Source organism: Cricetulus griseus, chromosome 3 (assembly GCF_003668045.3).
Source record: "Cricetulus griseus strain 17A/GY chromosome 3, alternate assembly CriGri-PICRH-1.0, whole genome shotgun sequence".
NCBI classification, from domain to species: Eukaryota; Metazoa; Chordata; class Mammalia; order Rodentia; family Cricetidae; genus Cricetulus; species Cricetulus griseus.
This window is the reverse complement of record NC_048596.1, coordinates 200326727-200354275: the sequence shown is the minus strand read 5'-3', so window position 1 is coordinate 200354275 and position 27549 is coordinate 200326727. Positions and strand designations below refer to the sequence as shown.

The 27549-nt window shown below is 46.2% G+C and overlaps 1 protein-coding gene and 1 long non-coding RNA gene across 2 annotated transcripts; one reads left to right on the top strand and one right to left on the bottom strand.

Annotated features, from left to right (window-relative positions):
• Window positions 1-7316: 7316 nt before the first annotated feature.
• Rhou (ras homolog family member U) lies at window positions 7317-17878 on the bottom strand. The gene is given in 4 exon segments (XM_027404868.2): window positions 7317-10308; window positions 16115-16173; window positions 17500-17668; window positions 17670-17878. Coding segments are annotated over 4 exon segments (786 nt in total). The 5' UTR covers window positions 17772-17878; the 3' UTR covers window positions 7317-9852.
• Window positions 17879-18105: 227 nt separating this feature from the next.
• Window positions 18106-25321, top strand: LOC103159835. The gene is made up of 3 exons (XR_003483213.2): window positions 18106-18387; window positions 18805-18970; window positions 23070-25321. It is a non-coding gene; the product is annotated as an uncharacterized LOC103159835 (long non-coding RNA).
• Window positions 25322-27549: the final 2228 nt, after the last annotated feature.

Here is a 27549-nt window from a genome sequence, read left to right as displayed (position 1 = left end):
CAAGTTGGGAGCACTTATGCTATCTTCTTCCTTCAAAGTTTGCAGCCTCTACCTTTAGATGCCTAATTTTAACTGCTCCAGGGATAGGCACAGCAAGCACTTCAGACTATACAAGCTTTGCCTTGGCTTCCTTGGAGGGCAGCAGGGACTCTGTCTCATTCCCTGTCTCCCTTCTGCTGAGGCACACGGCCCAGTGAGGCCTCCTTTGAATGAAAATGCTTGCCTATTTGAAGTTGAACAAGAGTCCAAGGCTGCACTGGTAGTCCTCTGAGCTACCAACATTAAGAGCTGGACTAATGGGTGACAAGGTGAGCGAGCCCCTATAGATTGAGGCCTAGCCTCTGTTCTTCAGTTTGGCCTCTGTAACCAGCCAGGTAGGTTACTGGTAAAAATACACATTTGTGGAGCAGGGTGATGATGGTACAAACCTTTAATTCCATCACTCAGGGAGCAAAGGCAGGTGGATCTCTGAGTTCTAGGCCAGCCTGGTCTACAATGTGAGTTCCAAGATACCAGGGCTACACAGAGAAACCTGTCTCAAACAAAACAAAACAAAACAAAACAAAAACAAAACACAAATTTGTAAAATAAAATGTATAGACTTACCCCACATGTAGAACACAGGGTGACAAAACTGAATTTCAGTCAGACAACAATTTCCTTATACTTCTATATCCTGATCATTAATAACACCCTAGATTGAAGAGCACCTTTAGAATCCCTATCAGGCCCAGGTCCAGCTCCTCACATGTTCTCCCCATACTCTGAGCAACCATGAGATCTGCTAAACACTACAGCCCCTGGAGTGAGAACTTGGACCAGAACTCCATATTGGAGAGAATGTGGCCATTGACCCTCACTTGAACTTGGCATAGATTTGCTGGTTCCCATTACTGGGCAGGAAGAACCAGAGGAAGACAGGGAAGAGATTCAAACTTTAATGGTCATCTCTATTCTCCAAGTGTCTATCAAATTTCCACCTTGGATATTCCGAAAAAGAACATCTGTGCTATAGATCATCTATAAACCCAAGTGGGCCATTTGCCTTGTGAAGATAGAATAAGGGCAGCCACCTGGCTCTTGTGTGATGAGAAATGCTGGAATCAGGTCAGCAGGACAGAATTCCAAAGATACTGCGCAGGATCTCCCCAGACTCAGAGTGACTCCAATCGTCCCATTGTTTCCTGAAACCTGAGTGCAATGACACTGAGGGGTGATGTGGGGTCTACCACTCAGCTAGAAGTGGAGGCTGATATTAGGACATCAGGTAGACAGATTGGCTGAGATGGGTGCTCATTGTCTGGGGAAACCTGGTGTACCTACCCCTTGCAGGAGAGTAGCCAGGCATCACAGAGAGAATTGCTCACCATGATCAGTTGGACGAGTTTATGTTTAACCTCTGTTCCTACGATGTGAAATGAGTTTCTATTCTTTGTTGACTATCATTTCATGTAAATGAAGTCCCAGCTCTGCCACTATCCAGCCATGGTTGAATTTGGACAAGTAACTCAAATATCAGAAATGAAAACAAATGTAAATTTTTTTGAGAATCAAATAATTACAGAAAGCAAAATTAAGCACACACAAAAATCTGGTACCCAAAGGTTGTTATTATCATCGTGGATGGAGCCTGATCTTCAGGCCTGCAGGCTTCTGCTAAGTAAGAAGAAGCAGTATCAGGTGGCTATACCACACTCTCCCCAGCAACCCAGCCAGACTCTGGTCAGGCAAGTATGATGTCTGGCTGCTCCTGCCCAATGTGACACTCTTCTGAATGGCAGCTGGGATCACAGATTTCCCTGAGGTTTAGTTGAGACCGTCCAATGTACACCATTTCCGAAGTTTGCCCTGCTAGCTTGCTTGCTTCCTTTCATCTACCTCCCCAGACAACACCACAGCCTTTTAGTACATAAATCTTTGCTATCTCTCTCCCATTGCATTGTTTCCTGGTGAGTAACATGGTGTGGTCTTCAGTTTATACTAGCCTGGAACATGTTCACACTGCATAGCACCCAGTACATTTAGGAAAAGAGAGTGATTGGGTTACTGCTCAACAAGGAAAGACCTGTGTAAGAGGAGAGAGACAGAGAGACAGAGGGACAGAAACAGACAGACAGACAGACAGTCACAGATATACAGAGTGAGGAGGCAAGAAGGAGAGGAGAAGGAGAAAGTGGGGACTACTCCAGTGTCTGCCACCTCCTCCCCACCACTGCCTCTGGCTTCCCTAAATCTGAAAGCAACTAGCTGAAGCAATGGCAGTTCCCAGCTGACCCCAACTGACTGGGTGCTCAACCAACCTGCCCCACACTCCAGCCAGCTCTGACTTCTGCTCTCCCCGAATCTGTCAACTGTTAACAAGCATGAGACCTCCTTCAGGTTCTGTCTTTTGTTTCACTTCCCAGTTGTCCTTTGAGGAAACAGTTTTTTCAGTGGGGAAACTCATGACCTCTGACCCATGTCCCTCTGACCTCCAGCTGCTCTGACATGCATCTTATCAGGAGCATGACCAGGGGAAGGTGTTTGGGTCCCAGCTAAGCCTCTAGTGAATAAAACAGAGGAGTAAGGCCCTCCCTCCTATAGCTAAACCCAAAGCAATGTGTAATTAAGCAACTTCATGGTAAAATATTCATGCTTCAGTCTCAACGCTGACAGTCACACACTGTGCCTGTCCTCTGTGGCACCCTGCTTACTTGGACCTCCAGTCCTGAGCATCCCGAAAATCCCAGATCTCTCAGCTCTCGTATCTCTCTTGAAAGTCTGAGACATTTTTTGTTTGATTGTGTTGTTTTTTGTTCTCTCTCTCTCTCTCTCTCTCTCTCTCTCTCTCTCTCTCTCTCTCTGACAGGGTTTCTCAGCATAGCTCTGGAGCCTGTCCTGGAACTCACTTTGTAGACCAAGCTGGCTTCAAACTCACAGAGATCTGCCTGTCTCTGCCTGCTGAGTTCTGGGATTAAAGGCATGCGCCACTACCACCTGATGAGATATGGGTTTAATAAAGGTTATTTCACAATTTGACAGATCCACAGAGGTATCTATACTGCTCAGTTGATTGCTGCTAGAAGGGAGCTCACCCACTACCTGGCAACCCCCAGCAGACACAAAACATGTCACTTTCCTTGGTCTGTCTCCTCGTCATAACTGGGAACTAAGCAGCAGTTGTGCCAATCTTGGAAAACTGCATCATGAATATCTGGCCAGTTCTAATGGACCAACTCAATCACATCCTAACAGGTCACAAAACCTTCAGGGTGGGGTAGAGAGCATGGCCCAACAGCTGCCAGAAAAACCAGCTCAATCTTGCCCTGGGCACTTTGTCATGGTTGGTCTCCCCTGATGGTTCCTAGGGAAGCATGGCTTCCAGATGGAGCCTTGTGGAATGTGCCTGTGTAGGGCACAGAAATTCTACCCAGAAACAGCCTGGAACTAAACTTTCTCACAATGCTGGAACTGAGAGAATGGAGTACAGTAAAATGTCAGTACAGTTCATTAAGTTGAACTGTCTTTTCCAGGAAACAAGGCCCAAATGGAATCAGCAGACAGGTCCCTCGTTCCTTGTGCCCCAGAGCTGCTGTCCATCTGCTATATAACCGCAGAGGTCCTAAGGCAATCCAGTCCTGATTCTTCCCTGTTCTTGCTGCCTGCACAAGGTGCCAAGCCTAGTACATATGGTGCACTCTTTACATCAGAGAAGTTTCTTAGACTCTAAGGATTATGCTGGACACATGGAAAGTTACAATGCAGCTCTCCCTGCTGCTGTGGCTAATCTTGACAACTTGACTACATATAGAATCAACTAAAACCAGGGGGGCATGCCTGTGAGGGATTTACTTGCTTGGGTCATTTGAGGTGGGAAGATCCACCCGAAAACTGGACCAGGCCGTCTGGTGGCAGCCCACTTAAAAGGACATGGAGGAAGGCTGCTTTTGCTGTTTGCCTGCTTGCCCTCATCTTGCTGGCAAGCTCATCTGTCCTGTTGCTGAGACATTCCTTTGCTGGTATTAGAACTGACTTCTTAGGGATTAAATGTAGACTGGAGACCAGCAGCTCCGTAGGGATCCTTTGGGACTCCAGCTCAGGACTGGGACTGCTGAGACATTTAGCCTTCTGGGCTGAACAACTACCAGAACAACCTTTGTGTTGGGAGACAGTCATTGTTGAACTGGCTGGCCCACAGCCTGTAAATATATGTGTGTGTGTGTGTGTGTGTGTGTGTGTGTGTGTGTGTGTGTTCATTTAACAGTTCTGTTTCTTTAAAGGGCCATGATACATTCTCTTACCAGTATTTACTTTAAATACCACCAACAGGAAGACCATAAAAAGCAAACACAGCAGACATCTGATACATCTGCCTCCGGGACAAACACATATCTGTTTGCAAAGGTTCTGCTCCCTACACATGGAGTGGCTATGGGCAGCTGTCTTGCTTAGCACCTCTGAGGAACCTTCTCTGATCAGGAGGGACCAGAGAACCAAGACGGTGATCCCTGGGGCCCTGTAGCTAGAACCCTGAAGCTTTTATAAAGTCCATAGGTCTAGGGCCAGAAGTAGCTTCATGAGCTGGTGCTCTTGGGCAACTGTCCCCTCAAAGAATTGTAAGGCAGTTTGGAAAGTGGCAGCAGATTCTTGATTTGGGTGATGGAGGTCTGACTCCAACAGCTGCCTAACAATGAGCTCATTTGTTTTGCTCTGTTGCTGTAACCAAATACCTGAGGTTGGTAACTTGTTAAAAAAAAAGTTCACTAACAACTCTAGGAGTTCAAACATAACAATCTGTTCAAACACACATCTGTTTGGCTTGAGAGAGGCCATCCTGGCTACTTTACTGAAGGATGATGTAGCATCATAGCAGGAGCTTGTGTAAGAGTGATATTGCACAGCAAGGTAAGAAGCCAGAGGGATGCAGGGGCCAGTCTTGTTCTTTTACATCAACCCCTACCAAGGTCCAGAAATTAATAATCTCCTCCCATATTGCTTTTCAGTTTTATTTTGTGATTGCTGAGTAGGGGTGGTATAGTTTAAATTTTCCCTTTGCACACCCATAGGAAGAAACCCAAAGAGTGGGAAGCCAGCGCCAAGCGCTGCTCAAGTGTTTCTGAACAGGGCAAGCAGCCAGTGCACCCTCTGTGAAGCTGTGTGGGCAGAGAAGTCTGTGCAGGAGGGGGGCAAAAGAGAGGCTCCCAAACATCTACGCCTAAAATTAGATCCAGTGACCATGCAGGTCTTATGGCCAAAGGGACACAAGGCACATGGTAGAGGCTGCCATCAGCCTCTAACCTTCAGGTGATAAGCACCCAGAACTATCTCCAATGGACCCAGTGCCTTCATGACAAGAATCCTGGGTGGCAAAGAATGAGACAGAAATATCAGTGGTGTGTGATTCCATGTAAGAATGGGATGGCTAGCCATCACTGGCTTCAAAGATGCAGAAAGACACAAGCAACGAGGCAGGTAACCCCAGAAACTACCAAAGAAACCCTAAGCCTACTGGCTCAACACTGTTGAGCTCTTTATTTCTTGAAGTGAGGTCCCATCAGATCACTAGCCTCTGAAACAATAAGGTAGTTAGGTTTGGTTGTTTAAATGCCCGAGTTTGCAATGGATTTGTTACAGCAGCAACAGAAAACTCATACAGTGAATGAAGTTTAAAGTATCGCATGATGTCCCAGAGAAGTGGCCTGAAATGAACTTCAAAGTCTGGCCCTCTTCTTAGAGATGGAAGCCGGGCAAGTCTCGTGCATCCCTCATATGCAGGTTAGGTCTTATTGTTGGGAGTATGCACTGTTCCCAGATGGACAATAGGAACCAGAGGGTGGTGGAAATGTGAAAATGTGCTCAGCTAGAGCTTCAGCCAATTGCACAATAGGAAAGAAGAGACAGCTCAGTTAAGGCTGGGAGTGCAGGTCATGACATGACCTCATGTAGTGCCTGCTCACTGACTCCTGAACCACTACTTTTAAAAATATAGCCCAGGTCTACCTGCCCAAGGGTGACATTGTCCACAGTGAGCTGGGTCCTCACACATCAATCAAGAAAATGCCCCACTGACATGCCCACATGCCATTTCCGCAATTGAGATGCCCTCTTCCCACATATTTCTAGTTTGTGTCAAGTTGACAAAAACTATGACAGAAACCAATAGTAGCAGTCACCTCTGTGGAGTGCTGCAACACAGCAGCTATCTGTTACTAGACAACTATAATAGTTAAGCATTGAGAAAAGATTTTAATTAGGTGTATGCACATGCGTCTGTGTATAATATGCACACACAAGTTTGCTGAGGCCAGAAGAGGTGTCAGAGCCCCCACAGCTGGAGTCACAGGTGGTTGTAAGCCATCTGACATGGTTGCTGGGAACCTGACTCTGGAACTTTGGCAGAGCAGTACATGCCATTAACCACTAAGCCATCCTTCTAGTCCAATGATATTTAATCTTGATTCCCCTTTGCTTGGGGGTGAGAAGTGCCAAAATTAGTAAATGACACTGTCTGGGTTTCCAGGGGGAATTGAGGGAAAAGACCCACCCCACCCTGAATGTAGGCTTCACTGTCCCATAGTTTGGGGGCCTGAATGGAACAAAAGGGGAAGAAGACGCCTGCCAGCACGCACACGCTCCTGTGCTCTGGCCACCACAAGGTGAGTAGCTATTACTCGAGGATCCTCAACCGTGACATTTCGCCTCACACCAGGCCCAGAATAGATGGAGTCAGCTAGCAAAGGATTGTGACCTTTGAAACCCTGAGCTAAAAGAAATTCTTCAAGTTGTTTATGTTGGTTATCATGTCACAAACAGGATGGCGGCTGTCCACTCTGAGTGGTCACTTCCCTAAAGTTGCATCTCCTAGAGAGCTACACCCTCTTAACATCATTTAGAACACCAACTTCCAGAGTCATAAAGCAGTGTTCTTGGTATCCTGGGACACAGGTACCCAGAGTGTCAGCTGCACCACTGCAGGGTGATGGTCTTGGCTTCTGCTCCCCTCCTTGTGCCTTATAGATCCCTGCCACTTGCCACCCCAAGTACTCATTCATATACAGAAAGGTGGAGTGTTCACACATGAAGCTCTCAGGCCCCGAGGTCTCTCTCAACTCTGAACACCTCTGGTGTTTGGAATCTGACATACAGGGAGACCTGTGTAACCTGAACTTTCTGAAACATGCAGAGGGTCTTAATCACTGGGCCAATCCCAGAGCCCCCAAGGACCTGTGTTGAATAAATGTCATACTAGATGCTTTCCCTAAGCACAAGAACTCTTCCTAACCTGTGCCAGGCCAAGGCATGGCTGAGCTTCTCCTGACAGAACAGGCCAGAGCAGCTATGTCCACAGGTCAGAGTTTATTTCATAGCAACTCATTTATAGCATTTTCAAGTACAAGATCCAGCATCTTCAACACATGAAAACAGAAAAGCACAAGTTGGTAAGGCACCTGCAGATCAGTGAGGCTCCCCTTTTGGCTTGAGACTTCTGGGTAGCTGCTCACATGTCTGTTGAGCAGAAAATAAAGTTATCAAAAGTTTGCTTGCACACACGATGGGGTAACAGTTTTGGAGCCTGCGACAGTGTGTTTTTCAGGTGAGTTGTCTTACACTGAGAGTCAAGCTGAAGAGGCATGGCTACACACACAGCTCACAGAATCCACCCGAGACACCACGCTGTACATGTGCCACTTTCAGCTTCAAAGAGAACCAACTTTACATTTCACCCAGGCACATACTTTTAAAAATTTCTCAGCCCGAATCTCTATTTTCAAAAAGTAAAAATGCAGGAAAACCTCAAGTACAGTCAGACCTTATGCCTCCATCGAATGTAGTAACATATTGAAAGCTTGAAGGCCAATGGCAACCCACTACATTTGTGTTGTGAATGGTCCAGGGGTATTTATCCTAGAAGCAAGTGTCCAGAACTCCATCACAGCATCCTTCATGCCACTTCCCAGTGGCCCAAAGGGGCAGGGCTTGAGGCCCAACAGTTCTCGCACAAAACTTCAAGTTTGTGTTCTAAATGCTTATTTCCTTGGTCTCCACTACATTTGCTTTTACTATAACATTTAAAATTAAATAACTCACCCTTCCCCACCCACCCTCTGTACACAGGGCAGGCAGAGTCCCCACTCGGAGGTGGGCTTTCCAGACAGCCATGCATAGTAGGGTAGTAAGCTTAGTCACTAGGTCAGGTACAAGCATTTCCATAAGTCAAGCAATGCTACCACTCAGGTCACAATGAAACACCTCAGGAAAGCACGGCTGATGTCACTAGCACTGTGCTGAAGGCTCAGTCACAAACAGTTCGTGTATTCTAGTGGTTCAGCAATTAGCCTTTTAACTTTAATAAAGAAAGGCCTGGGTCCTATTTACTAGCAGGAAGAAGTCTTTGACCTGAAATGTGGCCTGATCTTTTTACTTGTTTTTTTTTTTTTATATAGAAAACCATAAGGTTGTTTTTTTTTAATATAAAAAAAAATTCACAGACAGAAAATTTTGTTACCAGGTGGCCACCTTGCTCACAGTAAACCAGAAGCTGTGATTCATTGTCACAGCTTCTGTGGCATCTTGGAAGTACCTACAACACTGTGAAAGAGCTCTCCTAACACAGAGCTGTCTCACAACAGTCAGATATAAGACCCCACAGGCATGATCTTCTGACTGACCCCCACCAAGGAGGTGCACATATCTAATCCCTAATATAGTGCCTCCCTAGGACCCTGAAGGCACATCAAAAGTATGTTCATTCCACTTTTTAAGATGTTCTCAAAAAATGTGTAAATGAAGGTAAGATTCTACAAAATGATGTCTGTTCAAGAAATGTCGAAGAGGAAAGCATGCCACCCTAACATCTGCAACCATGCTTCTGTGTGTCTCAAAGTTCCATCATCAAACCAGTCACCTCTGTGTGTGAACACACGAGTGTGCATGCACACAGCACACATGTGTGTACACAGATGGATATTTCAACAGACTTAAGGTGTGTGTGTGTGTGTGTGTGTGTGTGTGTGTGTGTGTCCACTTCTCACCAGGAAGGTGCCCACTTCTTACAAACAGGACAATGCGATCGTGGCAGCCTAAACCCCCTAGACAAGAACTTCCTCTTGTTTTCATCACCAGGACACAGATGGCTCAGAGCACAAGCCAGTCCTGAAAGCAAAGAGCACTCTCTGATCACAACATGAGTTGCTCCCTGAAGAAAACATCAGCTCTGCACCTAGCACATGCCTTCCTAGAGGCATTTCCACCATTTTCATCGAAACACAACTGGTCATGTGATTAAAAAAAAAAGAAACACATAACTAACAATCAAGTATACCCTTCAGTCAGCACAATGCCAGGAGCCAGAGGGATGTTTGGTTGTTTTAAAATCTTAAGAAAGTGAGTCTAAGTAAATGTCAAAAGGGATGGGTATGAGGTCTTTAGACAGAAGCATCTCTCTTTTTTCAGAGTTTTGCTCTTATAAAAACAGGTATGGTTTGTGTGGTTTCAAAGCTGGGACTTACTCTCACAAAGTCTGGTGTGCATGTGTCATTCAATGAGCACTCAGTAGCCCTTAATCAGGAGAGGGTCACGGTCTCCTTTGTCCTGTATGATGCAGCAGAACTTCATGCTGGCACCTAGCTTTGAAGAGCCCTTTTCGTATGAGATACAAATTAATCCAGAGTTCTACCATTCTAAGGTTCCATAGTTATGAAAAAAAATCTTAACTTCCAAATATCTTTAACTTATTTTGCATATGGATCTCAACCCTAACCTCACAGACAGGAAATTAAGGACAGAAAGGGGTTGCTTTGAGGGCTTGTCCTATGACCACACCCACATGTCGTAAAGAGTTGTTGCAGCTTAAACACCAACTGTTTGCAAGGGTCAGGCCAGGCAGCAATACTTTCTCCACCAGGATTTGGACAGGTCCCGCACCTTATCTGGGGTCCTGCTTTTAGACTTCTTTGGCTGTTGCTGGGAGTCTGAGTGCTGGATGCCAGCAACGATGGCAGCGTCAAACACCTCTTTGAGGTTTTTCTGAGTCAAGGCTGAGCATTCAATATAGGAGACAGCTTTGATTTCCTCAGCACATAGCTTCGCCGCCTCCTCAGGGACTGGCTTCTCTTTGCATTTGTCCAGTTCGATGAGCACTTTGACATCTTCTCTAAGGTCCGACTGTGTCCCAACCAGAATGATGGGGGCCTTAGGGCAGTGACACCGAATCTCCGGTACCCACTTCTCACTGACATTCTGGAAGGATGTGGGGCTCACCACACTGAAGCACAACAGGAAGATGTCTGCATTGGTGTAGCAGAGGGGCCTCAGCTTGTCAAACTCGTCCTGAAACCAAACAGTGCAAGCTATTACTTTTGTTAGCTCTTACCACCTTAGTGAATGACCTTGAGGGCCAGGGTAGTCACAGAAAAACCTATATTTTTATGGCAAGGAGCCAGTATTTCAGACTTGCCCTGCTGCCTGCCCTAGGGACACAGGTGCAACCTATAACCTCTATAAGCTCTGAGGGACAGCACAGCCTTAACACTCCAAATATGTCCTTTGTCTCCTCAGTGACCATGACCAGCATGCCATATGCTACAGAAAGGAACTCAAAGCAAATGAGATCTTGCTTTTTCTGGCCTTTAGCCCATAGTGATCCCAACTCTCTCTCTCTCTTTTTTTAACTCTTTGGACTTGGCTATTTGAAGGCCAGTACTCATCCATGTTGGTACCTAAGAGCTGGCCTGGTAAACTCAGGTCTACTAACAGAACTCCCCTCTGCGATCCAGCCCTGCTCTGCCTGACCACAGCTGTGAAGGATGCCAATTCCTCCTGCCAGCCCCAGTACACACAGTGTAGAACCATGGTCCTTAGAAACAAGAAAGACAGAAATGAAAGTAAGGATCTGTGTAGGCCATTATCAGAAGTAGTTTAAAGAACTGGTACCCTCACTGTCACCCACAGACCCTGGCAATGCAGTCTTGTCCTGGCTGTATCTTCTCTTACTTTTGTTCCTTCTTTCATCTCTGCAAATGGCTGAGCTCCCACACAGTGCTTCAGACAGATAGTACTGCAGAATGAGCACAGCTGTCCCAGGGTATAGACACCTGGAACAGGTAAAGGAACACAGATGGCCTGCAGTCTACTGATGTCCAAACACCAGACACAACAGGCATGAGCCAGGCATCCATGTTAGTGTCTCCTGTCAAACATCTTATAGAACCCTACAACACCATTTCCTGTTCACAGGAAACTCCAGCTCAGCCTCACCCCAGGAAAGCTTTCACACAAACTCATTCTTATCTGAAATGTGTCTGTGGGTGCTGACATCTTCCAGCATCCAACACTGATAACTTCCCAAGGCAGGAAAAAGTCATATGCTTTCAGTGTTTTCCATTACTCAGTTGGTGGGTTCTGATCACCCTATTTACAGACACATTATTCTCCAACCATGGCTGTCTTTGTTGGGGTTTCTATTGCTGTGATAAAGATCAGGACCACAAACAACACAGGAAGGAAAGGGTTTATTTGACTTTACAGCCTGCAGGGGTCATCATTCAGAGAAATCAGGGCAGGAACTGAAGGCAGGAACTGAGGCAGGGGTCATGGAGGAGTGCTGATTACTGACTTGCTTAGCCTGTTTTCTTATAGCACACAGGACCATCAGTCCAGGTGTGTAACCTCGCACAGTGAGCAGGGACTTCCCACATCCATCACTAAGAAAATACAGCATAAGCCTGCCCACAGGCCAATCTGTCAGGAATACGGATTAGATACTTTTCTACCACTGTGGCAAAACACCATGGCCAAGGCAACTATAAAAAAATAACTTTAAAAGAAGGCATTAGATTGGGCTTATGGTTTCAGAGGGCTAGCTAGTGTCCACAATGGCAGAGCAAAGGCATGGTGGCAGGAATGGCTAAGAGCTCAGATCTTGATCCACAAGCAGGAAGCAGAGGGAACACACTAAGAATGGCACCAGTCTTTTGAAACCTCAGTGTGTGTGTGTGTGTGTGTGTGTGTGTGTGTGTGTGCATCGGGTGGGGGTGGGGGTAACAAGACACACCTCCTTTGGGAAGGCACACCTTCTAATTCTTCCCAAACATTTCCACCAATGGGGACCAAGTATTCAAACAAATGCCCCTATGGCTGTGGGGAGTGGGGGAGAGGAGGGGTTTTGTCATTCAAAGCACTGCAGGGCATTTGTTCAGTAGAGGTTTCCTCTTCCCAAATGACTCTGGTCTGTATCAAGTTGACATAAAAAGCTGCTTTCTCGGGTTTAAGGGAACCAACATATTAGTCTTATTCGTATTAGTCGTTCTTGGACTGAGGGTCTATTTCCACTGTGGATCAATAACCAAGTGGCCATATAAGTCAACAATTAATGAGCTCAAGGGAGAACCCAGCAGCTCGGGGTGTCTCTGCCCTGGATAAGGCCCCTGTTATAATTTATCTAAAAAATGGTGAGAAGGAGTCACACCATACAACAGGGCTCACATGGGAGGTTATTGGAAGAGGAGACAGAAGGGGCAGAAAAGGGGACAGAGAAGGGGGCAGAGACTGGATCCTGGGGACAAGATTAGAGGAAGAGATTCGAGGTGGGCAAGGTCGGCCTTTTAGTGCTCTTAGTGGCTGCAGCTGAGGACGTATCCTGTCAGCACCCTAAGGGCAGGCCAGTACAGATGCCTGAATATTAACAGCCCCTATATGTGAAAGCTGAGAAAGAATGGTTTCTCACTGCCAACTTTGTGCTGAAAGAACAAATGTAGAAACATAAACCAGGTAATTGGGCCAGCTCAGGGGACTTTTCCATGAGCTGCTCCTCCTTTTCTGGGCTTTGAGAAAGGAATATAAACCGGACCAGGCTCTGGCCATGATGGGGATGAGACATGCAGGGAGAAAGCAGCCACACCTTGGCCACATCCTGGAGCTCATAATGGCTTAGTGACTAGGCTTTGGAGCACTGCTCTCCAAACCTCTGAGATTCTGGCTAAGGAGCTAGACAGGTGAAACAGAAACAGAGCCCTGTGCAGTGTGGACCAGAAACCTTTGAGATGTGCTGCAGAGATGCAGCCAGAGCACACCATCAAGCACACACTCAAGGCTAGGCTATATCATACGTCTTTGCCAGGCCTGAAGTGTGAACTCCACAGAGAATGCTAAGGGCAGGACAGACACAGACAGACAGGACTGTAGATTCCTTCTAGTTGTGCTCTGTTTTTTCCTCTTTTTAGCATGAAGATTTTTTTTCCAAGTACACCATGGGTCAGGTGGAGAAGGCAGCAAAACAACCTTCCTTCAGCAACACTATCTGCTCCTAGGCCAGCTACATTTCTCACAGCCACCTATCCATCTCTGCTCTATTTGCATCGTGGGACTACGAGTCCAATGTCAAATGCCTACCATTGTCCCCGAAAGGGAAACTCAAAGGGAGCAGAAGTGAATTCTGGGTATGTTTGTGACAAGTCTCCATGCTGGAGTTCTGGCTCATTTAACGAGCAGGAATGAATACCCATGCTCATGCCCAGTGACCTGGGTAACCTGTATATCCATTCCTTCTCCTGACCACAAGAAGAAAGTGCTCCTTTGACATGTAGGTGTCATGTCAAATACCTCAACAGGTGGGCTGCAGACCAGGAGCAGGGAGGGCAGAACAGCTCTGACTGGCTCTGCTGCCATCAAAACAAGCACTTGCCTGTCCTGCCGGTTGTCTTGCCAAGGTTATCTTGCCAAGCACGTGCTTCTCGAAAACAGTCTTTGAAGCTGATTTGCTATAGATCTTTAGAGGAGCCCTGCTGGTTACTTAGTGGTCTGTTCCCTGCAAGATAGTCTTTAGGCTGGAAGCACAGCACTCTCATTGAAACAATGTTAGAGCCTTGTCTCCTGATTATAATTTCCTTTGTGAAAATATGACTAAGATGACTCTTACTTTTTCATATACGTATAATGTATTTACTTCATTCCTCCTCCCTCCAGCTCCACTCCATTCCCCCCCACTCCATTCACTGTCCCCTCTCAAATTCATGGTCTCTTTTTCGTTAATTATTATTGTTGCATATACATATATGCCATAAACATGTAAGTGCAACCTACTGAGTCCATTTGATATTTCTTTTAAACAGGACCTCACTGTATAGTGAGGCCCAGGCTAGCCTTGAACTCACAGTTCAAGGGCTACAGAGTAGTCCAGGCAGACCTAAAATTTGTGATCTTCTTGCCTCTGTGTACCAATTACAGGGATGACAGGTCTCAGCCATTACTCTCAGTTCATTTCCTGATTTTTAGGAGATGATACAAAGGAAGCATTTAACTCCTTTTTAGAAATACTAAATTGATTTTACAAACATATCCATCCCCTCTCAAAAAATGCATGGGGCAAGGCTTTCTCCCTGTACTGTGTTGTTTTCCTTGTGAGCTCCTGAGAACTGACCTACGACTACAGGTCTACAGCAGGCAAGCCTGCAGCTCTATGGACACTGATGTCTTACACTTTCTGGTTCATGCACTAAACCATATGGAACTCTGAGGTGTGCCAGATCCCAACTCAGGACTCATCTCCCAAGGAAATTCCACCTCCTTCAGAAGTCAAAATGGCAGGTAGAGACATCTGAGGGGTGGTATAGTGATTCCTGAACCCACAACCTAGCAACTCCTCACTGGGGTTGATGATGTCTGTGCCTTGGGGCTTACATTCCCTGCCTCTGTCTGGTCCTCAGGGTACCTATAGCCACTACACATTTCCGTCCATGTTGGAAAAACCCAACCTTCTCACTTTGTGTAAAAGAATTCAGAAGACCTCATGCAAAAAGAGGAAAGACCCAAGAAGACTGTCTCTTGGGCACTTTTTCCTTTATTTTGTATGTTTTTTTAAAGGCAGGTTTCTCACATAGGCTAGACTGACATCAAATGCCCTATGTAGCAAATGACTTTGAACTTCTGAACCTCCTGTTTTCACCTCTCAAGTGCTGAGATCACAGGTGTGTGACCACCATGCCTGTCATTTTTGTTTTTGAGATAATGTATTATGCCCAGCCTAGCCTTGAACTCACTATATAACCCAGGTTGGTTTTGAGTGTGTGGTTATACTTCTGATGCAGCCTCCTGAGAGCTGGGATTACAAGCATGAACAACTATGCCTGGAGTTTAATGTTTCCTTCCCACACAGTGAACACACTGATAGGGATTAGCTTCTCTCACTTCATTGCTTCAGTTATCACTATGATGATCCATTAAGACAGCCTAGTAGTCTGTCTCCTTGAGGTCTAAGGAATAAACCAGACCCGAGTCCCAAGTCTGCTATCTTAGAGTAGTGAGTAACCTGAAGGCTCTGGCTTGGATGAGAACTGGGGAACTCATAAGCATGGATAGTCAGAAAAGTAAAGGGGACACTTCTACACCCTGCACTTTGCTAGCTCCAGACATCATGGGGAGACAAGCTTACTGTCACTTGGGTATCTAAGTACTCACAAGCACCACATGACCTCAGTGGCTAGGATAGCTGCTGGGGTAGGTTTACCCAGGCCCCAAAACTCTTCTGGAGGTCACTGAGGGGACGCTACACCCATTCCCTCTGTATCACTGCCTGGCTTTCTCTTCTGGTGCTCTGCCCTCAAGACAAGAATGACCAAAGAGTGTAACCCTTCCTTTCCTGCTCTCACTTTGGATGTCTCTGACCACCATGCCTCTGCTCTAGAATAGGGGAAGAGAAATGCTAATATTCACTAACATAAGCTACAGTTTTTCCTTGAACAAACTTTTAAGTATCTGGCTTATTAGCCTTGAATCAAGTAATTATAAAACATGAGGGGCTTACTCTGAGAAATGATTACAAACCATAACTGTGGTTTTTCTTTTTTAGCAAAAGCCAGAAAATGAGAGGTATCAGAAAGTCCTGTGACGATAAGGGCAGTTTCTGCCACTGCCTTCTCATCTCTTGCCCAGAACAGGCCAGCCCTGTTTGACTAGCCCAGAGGTGTCCTTCTTGGCCTCCCCGACTCCTCCCTCCCAGTGTCCGCAGAGGAGCTGAAGCAGGGGTGGGCCTGCTTCCCCAGGTTTCACAATGACCCAGTTACTAAGGGAATCGGTTGTTTGGAAACCTTTAAAAGGCTGTTTCCTTTCCCAGTGCTGAGCTGTGTAACTTGATACTGACCTGTCCTGCAGTGTCACAGAGCTGGAGTCTCACAGGCCGCCCATCTACTGACACCACAGCTTGGGGAGAAAAAAAGAGCAAGATGATTATCCGGACATCTTTCACCCCTTCTGAAGACTGGCAGCTCCTCTTCTGGTCTCTCTTAGTGAACTAAGGGCCTGGCTAAACCCAGAAGCCCATGGAGGTGTTTTACCAACAAGTGTTCCAAGGTGGGGGCTCCCTCCACCACAGAGCATGAGGCAGCAAAGCCCTGACCCCTGGAAGGTGCCCCGGAAGGTTAGTGTTTTCCTCTCAAGTCTGGAAGATTAATTTTCCTGTCACCCACGTTTCAAAGGACCTAGAAACAACACAAGGTGGAGGGACTAGGTGGGAACCAACTCTGCAGTTTTAAATCAGTGGAAACCCTCATAGATAATTCTGTTTTCTCTTGGGAAAAAGTCTCCAGACTTCAGGGTTTATCACAAAACTCCAGCAGTTTTGAGAACTTGTGCAAACACAGGCGGCCTATCACCCCGTGTGTGGAAAAGGGCACTCCTCTCTGTCAGTTCAAAAAGAGGATTAAAAAGAAAAGCTGGCAGGGGGAAATCACACAGGTTTTCACCAGGCTCCAGAGATGGGGTGAGAGCAAGGACACCCTCCAGGAAACTCAAGGAGGTTCAGTTTAAATTAGACAATTTGTCTCTTTCTGATAGTCTTTCTGGTTGTTTATAAATGTTTATGCTAGTGGGGAGTGAAGTTGGGGGTCGGTGCGGTTACCCCTCCACTTCTGTTTTATCCATGGGGTTTCTGAATAGGGATAATCAGGGTCTGGCCATGGAGACAGGAGGTCAGAGGTAAAATTTTTAGGGGCAAGATTTTCACACTAGCTTCTGTAATTTAAAACAACAACAACAACAAACCTTTTTCTTAAATTTCAAAAAGACTTAAAAAAATCAAGATAAAGGATTGCTTTACTTTTGTATCTTTGTATGATAAATGAGCCCACCCGTGAGAACTTGCTGCAGCTAACGACAGGCTCAAAGGACTGGGCCAACCGTCAGAAACCGAGACAGCGCAGGCGGGGCAGGGGCCAGCAGGCGCCGGGCTCAGAAGAAAGGAACGTTCTCGCAAGTCCAAGCCTTCCCCGGTGCGCCTGGCCGGTTCTCCCGAGGAGCAAATGTGGTTGCTCCAGGAGGAGACACCCCTGGAATGGAGCAGCCACGGAGGAGGGCGCAGGTGGGAAGAGCACCTGTGCAACAGCTCGTTCCTGAATCCCCGAGCCGGGTCGATCGGGCACCCCGCCGCCGCCCCGCTGTGCTGGTGCCTTGGGGACCCGCGCCGCCCCACGCTCCCGGGCCGGGTTCCCGCTCCTCCCAGCCCGAGGCCGCGCCCCGCTCCGCGCTCACCCGAGAAGTTATCGAAGGCCGTGGGGATGTACTCGGTGGGGTAGCCGTTGGTGGTATAGCTGACCACCAGGCTGGTCTTGCCCACCGCGCCGTCGCCGACCAGCACGCACTTGACGCCGCGCCCCTCGGCGCCGCCCGCGCGTCCCCGGCCCCCGGGCACCCCGGGCCCCGCGCGACCCGCGCCCCCCGCGCTCCCGGCGAGGCGGTACGGGCGGTGCCGCCGGCGGCTCGCAACGGGCGGGCAACGAGGGCCGGCCTTGCTGCGGAGCCATCGCGGGCGGCGGCCGCGAGACCAGCTGCCACCGGCGGACAAAGGCGGCGTGAGGTCCGCACTCTGCTGGGCGACTGTGCCCGCGCGGCCGCGATGTGGCCGAGCCTGCTCCGCCGGGCTTCCCTGCGACACGGGCGGGCGGGGAAAGAGGCGGGTCCGGCGGCGCCTTCTTCAATCCGAGGCCACAGCGCCCCCGTCTGCGAGCCGTGCCTGTGTACTACGCCGGCGTCTCGAAACAGTACGCCTGGCCGATCTGGCCCCGCCGCACCAACCCACGCGGACCCTGAGCTGTCCCTGCCCCCTGCTACGGAACCTCCTCTTTCCCACCCCTCCCGTCTCCTTCCAGCTCTCTCAGCTTCTCTTCCTCCCTTTGCTCCTCCAATTTCCCCAGCACTGCCACCCCATTCTTATTCTGTTCCCCCATCTCTCCCGGTCCTTTCTTCTTCCTCTGATCCTTCTCCCTTCTTTAGTCGCCCCCTATTCTTCTCCACAATCTCCTTCTTGCACTGATCCCTGCTGTCTCCCTGTTCCCGCAGCTGCCCTTGCTTCACCACATAAGTGTGTTGGTTTGGGTGCTGTAGGCCCTGACTGGCTCAGCAGCCCCCCAGGGAGGAGAGGTACATGTCCAGGCAGCTTGTCCTCTTGATGAGCAGGACTTGTCTGATTACCGACAATTGCATGATTTTTCTTTTAAAATCGTTGGTTCTCATTTGGGTGCAGGATATCCCCCCTCCTTTCCTAGTGCTCCCTCTTTTTGGCCTGCTGTGTCCTTGTGTGTACAATTTCGGCTGCATTAGTATTCTCTAAAAAACAAATAGTCTGTTTATCTTTCACCCTCCTTTCTTCTGCCCTTTCTGTGCCTGGCCAGGGCACTAATGCTCCTGACTTGCTTCTGGTATAAGAAGAGCCTTATACAGTTAACATTAATATTATTTTGCCAGTAGTAAAGACAAGAGCTAGTAAGCATTGAGCCTTGTTATGTACCAGATACTGTTGTAATCACTCTGCCAAAACTAATTCCTTCCATTTTACAGTCAGGACAACCTGAGGTACAGACACTGGATGACGTTTGAGTTCCATATAGGGAATGATGGTGCCAGGATCCTAACTAGCATCCTATATGCAAATGTATGCAGTACAGCAAATGAGACTTGCAAAGATGATGTGGCCACAGGAATACAGAAGTGGGTTTGTCAAAAGGTGAGTTCTTTTTTGTTTTTGTTGTTGTTGTTTTTGTTTTTCGAGGCAGGGTTTCTCTGTAGCTTTGGAGCCTGTCCTGAAGTTTTCTCTGTAGATCATGCTGGCCTTGACCTCACAGAGATCCACCTGTCTTTGTCTCAAGAGTGCTGGGATTGAAGGTGTGCACCACCACCACCACCTGGCTAAGAGGTGAGAGTTCTTTAAGTCAGTATCCTGGCTGGCAGAGAGCATCATGCAAGGCCTCAGTACTGTCAGGCCCTAAAACTGCAAGGCAAGCTATTTTTCAGGACTGAGATATGGAACCCTAAGACCTTACCTAAAATGACCTTAGAAGCCCGGGGAATCAAAAATCTCCCACATAGAATCTGAAGAACAAGAACAGGGCGTTTTGGAACTAGATTAGAATCCTGGGACACTGTCTCCTGCAGCAGTAGGGACCAGAGCAGCTTAAAGACTGGAAACCCCCAGGTTAAGAGACCAATCAGTCCTTTTGCCCTGTGCCCTTAGGCTACCTGAATTGCTCAGATCTGTCAATTGAAGTAGACAGATTTAAGTGTGTCTTCTGTCTCCTTATGGTTAACACCGCATTAATGCTTTATTTTTGCAAAACTATTGTTGTAATATTGGCTTCTAGGCGTGTTTAACTGCAAGCTTTTGCTTGGTATTGTTGTGGGGCCTGACAGTGTGGGTACTTGATACTATGTTTCTGTAAATGTTGCAATATGTTTATACTTTAAGCATTGTGGGTTAAATCCATTATTCGTTTTAACTCTTATGGAGTGTCCTTGAAGTAGCTGTGAGCATTTTGGAAAGCAAGCCAAGTAAAATTAGGCTGGAGAGACATTTTGTGTTTAATGAGACATAGAGCCAAGAGGAGAGAGATAAAGGAGGTGGCATGGGAGCACTTACTACTGGGGTCATTGAAAGCCAAGAGCCCATGCTGCCGGCATGAACCTGAGCCTCTCAGGCTAGTATGGAGTATACTTCATGTCTAGTTTGTGACTGCAGACACTAGTCACACAGGTGTGGGAACAGTGGTCAAGGCTGAAACTGCCACCCTTTGTGGGAGTCTTGTCAACTTTACCTTTCCTCGGCACTGGAGGATCCAGTAGCAAAGGGCTTCTGGGCTTGAGATGGATGGAACTAGGAGCCCTACTGATGCAGCGCTTTACAATAAAACAAACACAATAAAACAACAAACGAACCCACATTCAGGTGGGCTTGGCAAGCTCAGCCCTGTCTGGTCAAAGTGTCATGAATGTTATCTAAAGGCAGGGGATACAATTGTTAAGTGTTGATCTGAATCCCAGTGTTTGTAAGGCAACAAGTCTGTAGTTATCCCACAAAGCACAAATTCCATATGTATCTCCACTCCTCCTATAGGAAATGTATCTCAAACTTGAAGGAGTCAGAGAGTTGATAGCTAAAATGTTTGGGGAAAGCAATAAGTACCATAAAGTTGTGTTAAACCACTAAGTTTAATAGGAGTATTACATTTTCTTAATTTTTTTGTTGAAGCTTACAGTACTTGTTAGCTTTTAAAATATGTAACTTATTTTGATGTATTTCTTTAAATATTTAATGCTGTGTTTGATTTATTGTTCCTAATAGACCTGGCTGGCCTCAAACTCAGAGCTCCACCTGCCTCTGCCTCCCGAGTGCTGACACTAAAGGCATGCACCACCATGCTCAGCCGAGAATTTTAGTTCTTAAGTTCTGATCTCCACAGGGCCCTCTTGCCCAATTCCGAACATCCTTCCTGGCTGCAAAGCCCCCTTATGAAATCTTTATGAAACTGAACTGCACATGTGCAACTACTCCCTCATGGCGAATTAGGTTTCTCCGAGCTGCTAGTACCCAGGCTGGTGGTTGTTTTCTATGAGGAGATAGTATTAGTGTCTCCTCATGTCCTAGGACACAACCAGTACCAGTCCTTAGTCCCCTTTTCCATTGAGATGCTGAGGAGTAAATGAGAAGAAATAGTCAACTGTCTTTTTTTTTTCAAGAGAAGATGGGAAAAATCACATAAATGACTCCAAGCTGTCATCAGGGCATCCACTAGGGTCTTGTGCAAAATCACAGCTGCCTGTATCATGGGAAAGGATTCCAACATAGGGCCCAATTTGTGAGCACTGGTTCCTTACTTCCAGATATCCTATTTTCACCCACCATCACCTTGTTGATAGTTAGAATTAATGAATTAATAACTCTCATTAGAACCATGAAATTCTAAGTGTAAAAATCAATCATTAATGTTGACTGGCAGGAAGCATTTCTGAAAGGAAAATATTTGTATCGCTTTTAATAGTTGGGTAGATGTGCTATGTTGCAGCAATAAACCCAAAAGCTCATTGTCTAGTTATTTTTTTGGTAGTATGAAGTCTACAATAGCTCTCAAATATAGCATCCTTCTATATGGTGACTTGGGAATCCAGCCTGCTCATATCTGTGAATATCCCTTGGTGATGAATGTATTTCTGTGCCTTTATTAATACATGCAACAGTGAAACAAACTAAATATCCAAAACTACAAGTAAAATGCATGTAGTAGCTATAAACATATGTTACAGTATTCAATCAAGGAAACGACTGATAGGGGTGGGGAGGCAGCTCAGGGAATTAATGGGCTTCCCACTCAAGTATGAGACTCCGAGTTCAAATCCAAGGACCCATAGGAAAGCCAGATGTGCCTGTGTCACCTGTAATCTCAGTGTTACATGGGTCGAGACAGGCAGACCCCTGAAACTCATTGGCCAGTCAGTCATGCCGATTCAACAAGCTTCTTATTCAGCAATAAACCTTGTCTCAAAAAATAAATGTGGAAAGCAATGCAGGAAATACACTCTACATGGATCCCTAGGTTCCAAACACAGGAGAGCACATGTGCATATACCCATACTGACAAATTCACACACTACACGCCCATAACTAACACACACACACACACACACACACACACACACACACACACACACACCACAAAAAAAAAAATGAGTGAGCAAACAGGAATGAATCTTACCACCAAATTCAGGGGTGAAAGAAGCCAGGCAGGGAAAAGTCTGAGCTGCCTGACTAGGGTGTTTGAAGTTCAGAAATGAGAGAAAACAAGCAGTGCTGGATGTTGGCATGGTTGAGGGAAATTGTCACATCCAGAATGGAGGTGGTCAGGAGGTTCTAATCTGGATGATGACTTCACCACTGGTCCTCAAAGTAACTCACGCGTTTTATTTACTTCTGTAAGCCACATTATATTTCAAAATTGTAGTGGTTAGAAATATTCAAACATGTAAATCATACTAAATAGGACTTTGTGGAGAGCTGTTTGCTTTAGACGAGCATAGAGTGACTCACATATTGTACATTCCATTGATTAAACAACACTCTTATCATAAAAGTTTAATGTGATTTGAGTAACCAAAATTTTACTGGTTCAAAACTATTCCAGGAACACATATCGGAAAGTTCAACTATACATTATTTACATATCTAATATTTATTTTAATATGGGCATCGTCTTCTACAAGTGTTATTTTAGGTGTTTGATATTTCAAACCAACCGAACTGGTTCTGCAAGATTATTACAAAAAAAGTAAATGGCAGTTCATACACATAACTTCCGGCAGAAAAATGAAAGCACTGGGGAGAGTTTGGAAGGACATGGGGTACATGACCAGAGGAAACATGCTGGGCTCCTGCTAGCTGCAAATCATGCTGAGCAAGCAAGGCATCCAGCCACCCAAGTGACACCTTTCCTTCCTCAGTTTTGATTTGTTTTGCTCTTTAAAATCCCTGCTCTGGGTCCTGCCAGCTGTTGTAGCTCATCTATTCACCCCACACAAGAGAGAAAGGCTAGTTCCATCCCCTGTGTCCATCCACAGTGTCCCTGGGTGGGGTCAGGGGACACCCAGCTGTCTGACCCCCTCCACAAAAGAGTCCCTCTCCCAGACCTTCATAGCAATTGATAGGCTTCCAGCTCCTAAATACTCTATAGAAACTCCCAGGCAAACACTTCCCAACTGCCAAGTCCCCAAGGATGATAAGAACTCTTTAGAAACTTCTTCTAGTTATTGCAAAACCTTGATTTCCCTTTGCTTTGCAGCCACTGTGAAGATAACAGCAGACCAGTCAGCAATTCCCAGCAACCATGATTGTGGGCTAGGAGTTCTGAGACTCAGGCTGTCCCACCTCTCCCAGAACTGCAGCCTGGCTGTCCCCAGCAAAACACTCCTATGGATGATGGAAATGGAGAGACACCAAAGGACTTCTCTACAAGCAGTTGGGTCCTTGGCAACAGAGGGAATGTATAGACACCCAAATGCTATCTGGATCTGCCCACATCTGCCTCTGAGAAAGAAGTGGAGTCCACTGTGCCAAGAGCCTACATTCTCTGTTGTGCTCATCCTAAAAGAATGCCCTGCAAGGCAAATCTGCTTCACATAGACCTTACAGCAGAAATCTGATTTTAGCTAATTTAACAGGGACAATACTGTTAGCTGCATTACTGAGTGGAGGAACCCAACTCATGAACTTGGGTTTCAATATGAAAACTAGACTATTGAGCACAGCCTCACTTAGAAGTGAGGCCTTGGCTTCAAGGAGTTGGCAATTCCAGAAATCCAAAGATCATCAAGAAATAACGAGGTCAGGCAGACTATAGAGGGCCTTGGAAGTGAAAAGGGTGGAAGGAAGTCTGGATGGGGACACAACTGACCTTTCTAGGGATCAACTGTTAGGCACAATCTGCCCCTTCCCAGATAATCACAAATATACACATTACAGCTATGACATTTTTCCAAAGCTCACACTCGCAGATTCTAAACCTGTTCTATTATTCCTCCAGTTTATACACTGAAGACAGCATCACAGAAAGACTGTTTTCCAAGGTTTCCCAGAGAGTTGTAGGTCAGGATTGTTTAGGATGCCCTACCACCCCACTATCAGACATCAGACATAAACTAGAGGGCAAGCAATGCAATTCTTTTAGTAACAATACTTTCTGTTTTGTTTTTCAAGGCAGGGTTTCTCTGTGGCTTTGGAGGCTGTCCTGGAACTAGCTCTTGTAGACCAGGCTGGTCTCGAACTCACAGAGATCATCTTGCCTCTGCCTCCAGAGTGCTGGGATTAAAGGAATGCGCCACCACCGCCTGGCTAGTAACAATACTTTTTAAAGCCTTTAAAAATTATAGTTGCAGCTTGAATGTGCAGCACAAAGATTCATGAGTACACTATGAAATATACTGAACAGCACAGCAGACCACCCCAGCCCATGTCAGTGAATGCCTCTGTGAGCCAAGGCTGTGCTTAATGTTGCAGGAAATGGAAGTATTCCTACACATCTAAAGTAAGTAGAAACTTTGACTCACTGTAGGAGAGCTTCAGAAGCAACACTCACTGGCCATAGAGTTTCTTTAGAATTTTTTAAATAAAAATATTTATTTTATTTTTAATTATGTATGCATGTGTGGATATACTCATGTAAATGCTGGTGCCTCTGGAGGCCAGAAGTTTAGGATCTAGAGTCACAGTTGGGAGATACCTGACATGGATGCTGGGAAAAAAACCAAGTCCTCAGGCCAGGTCTAGTGGCGCACACCTTTAGTCCCAGCACTTGGGTGGCAGAGGCAGGCGGATCTCTGTGAGTCTGAGACCAGCCTGGTCTACAAGAGCAAGATCCAGGATAGTCAAGGCTACACAGAGAAACCCTGTCTCAAAAAAACAAAACAACAAACAAAACCAGGTCCTCTGCAAGAGTAACCCCTCTTAACATGTAGCCATCTATTCATCTATTTCAAACTCTATTTTTTTTTTTACTTATTATTGTATTGTGTACTGTGTATGTGGGTGGAGGAACATATATAGAGGTCAGAGAACAACTTTGTGGAGTCATTTCTCTACTTTTACTTTTATATAGGTTCCAAGGCTCAAACTCAAGTTGTCAGGCATGTATGGCAGGTCCCTTTTGTATCAAGCTTTTTTTGTCGGCCACCAGCTCACAAATAACAACATGGAGACTTATTAACTATTAAAGCTTGGACTTTGTTAGGCTTTTCCTAACTAGCACTTATAAGTTAAATGAACCCATTTATATTAATTTTACATTCTGCCACATGGCTCGTGGCTGTTACCTCTCTTTCTTCACACCCTGCTTGTTCTCCTGACATCTCCACCTTTCTCCTTCTCCAGAATCCTCTCTGTCTCTGGAAGTTATGCCTAATCTCTTCCTGCCTAGGTATCACCCATTTAGCTCTTTATTAAGGCAATCAGAAGGCGCCTTGGCAAAGACATGTCTTTACAGTGTAAAAAAATATTCTGCAACACCCCTTTTTCATTAAACAATATCCCAGCCCTGCATACAGTTTCTAGGATATAGTCTTGATTAGCAAGCAGGACTGAGTTATAGTAATTTGCCTATAGCACTGCAACTGTGGTTAATGATAATGTGTTGGGTACTTGAAAACCACTGTCTTAGGGTTTTTATTTGTTGTGAAGACACACCATGATCACAGTTACTCTTATAAAGGAAAACATCTAATTGGGGCTGAATTATAGTTCAGAAGTTTAGTCCATTATCCTCATGGCAGGAAGCATGGCAGCATGTAGGCAGACATGGTGCTGGAGAAGCAGCTGGGAGTTTTACATTCAGATCCAAAGGCATCAGGAAGAGCCCACCCCCTGTGACACACTTCCTCCTACAAGGCCACACCTACTCCAGCAAGGTCACACCTCCATTAATGCACTCCCTTCAAGTACATGGGGGCCATTTTCATTCAAACCACCACAACCACTGAGATTTGATTCTAAATTTCACAAATACACACACACACACACACACACACACACACACACACACACACACACACACCAAGCATGGTGACTCACACTTGTAATTCCAGAACTCATGAGGCTAAGACAAGTAGATTCTTTAGAGTTTGAGGTCAGCCTGGATTATGTAATTATGTAAAAAATTCAAGACCAACCTAGGCTTTATTGTGGTAACTATTTCACATGTGTACATATCAAGATAGCAATTTTATAGACTATAACATTTTGTCAGTTACACCTTAATAAAGCTAGTGGTGGGTGAGGAAAAGGGAATTCTTTTAAATGTACCATGGGCTTTTCTTTCTTCTCAGGTAGTGGGAGGAACTCCAGTGGTTCCCCCAGTCAATAGCATCTTTCTGGCACCACTTCATCCCCTGGGATGTGGCAGCCAGTACACAATCTCTTCATCATGGAGCTGGTATTTGGAGATGACATTTGACACAAATAAATGGACAATTTTGGGAAAGGCACCATCACATATCAGCCACCCTAGGGCAATGATATGGAGTTAGGCTGCTCTGTATACTTCGGAAGGAGTATCCAACTAGGGAAAGAGTAAGAGCCACAACCTGACAGCTAGGGCTGTCTATCTGGTCCTGTGACATTAGAGGGAGAGAAACCACCCAGAGAACAAAAAGGTAAGTGGGTACAGGTCATGGTTATAATGGGGTCATTTCAACACAGGCCTGGAAGCCTTTGGAACAGACCTGAGATGTAACATGGGGTGACGGGTTGCTGATAGGACACTGTTGGGATCAAGGGCAAAAAGAAGCCAGGCTTGGGACCTGCCTTGAAGGTAGAGCAAGCAAGATCCTCCTGGTTCCTTGGGTCTTAGATTTGCACACACCCAGGAGTGGTAAGGACAACCTCAAAGACAGTGGCCTGATAAACTGAAGCAACTGGCATCTGAAATAAGGAAGAGGTTAGCAAACAACAGTTTGCTGGGCAATTCAGAACTTGCCTTATACATTCAGTCTGGTAGTCAGTGAGATGCTTGATTGGGTATGTTGACCACACAGTCTTACATAGGAGTCTGGAGTCCAGAGGAGACTTGGTGTAAATTCAGAGTTTCATTAGCTGATCAACAAACATAGAGAAGGGGAACATATACCCAGAGAAGAGAGACTGAGAACTGTACTCCATGTTAAATAAGAGGATCCACATTTGAAAAGCTAAGACTCATTGAGCATGGCCAGATACCAGACACTGCATAGGCAGACATAAAGAAAATACCAGTCAAGTCCTCCACTGTACAGGGCTACCAGCCCTAACACCCAACACCCATCTGCAGTCAGTTGAAGCAATCCCTGTCTCCTGTGCTCATAATGTGGCCAGCAATAAACCTGCTACAGCACTGCGGCCCTACTATAAGCACCACCTACCTCGCCACTGATTGCTTCACAATCTGGGCTTGGCAAGGAGCAGAACAATGCCCATGGGAACACAAGGTGTGGGCGTCTGTGATCGAGTCCTCAGCATCCAGCCCAAGCTAATCACCTGGGTTCTTCCTGTGTCCACGTGCCTGCTGGACTTGGACATTGCCCTTAACTGAGCCAGTCAGCAGACCTGCTGGAGCTGGCCCTGCCTGACACTGCCCCTGCTCTCCAAGCTCACTAGACTGGAAGCACAGCTGAGGGGATGCATAGAAGCATCAATCAGTTCTCAGCTTTTGACTGGTAATGAAACTCCATCCAGACATCTTGTTTCTGCCTTAAGAAAGAAAATATATTCCTGGATCCTGGAATGAAGCTCTTAGA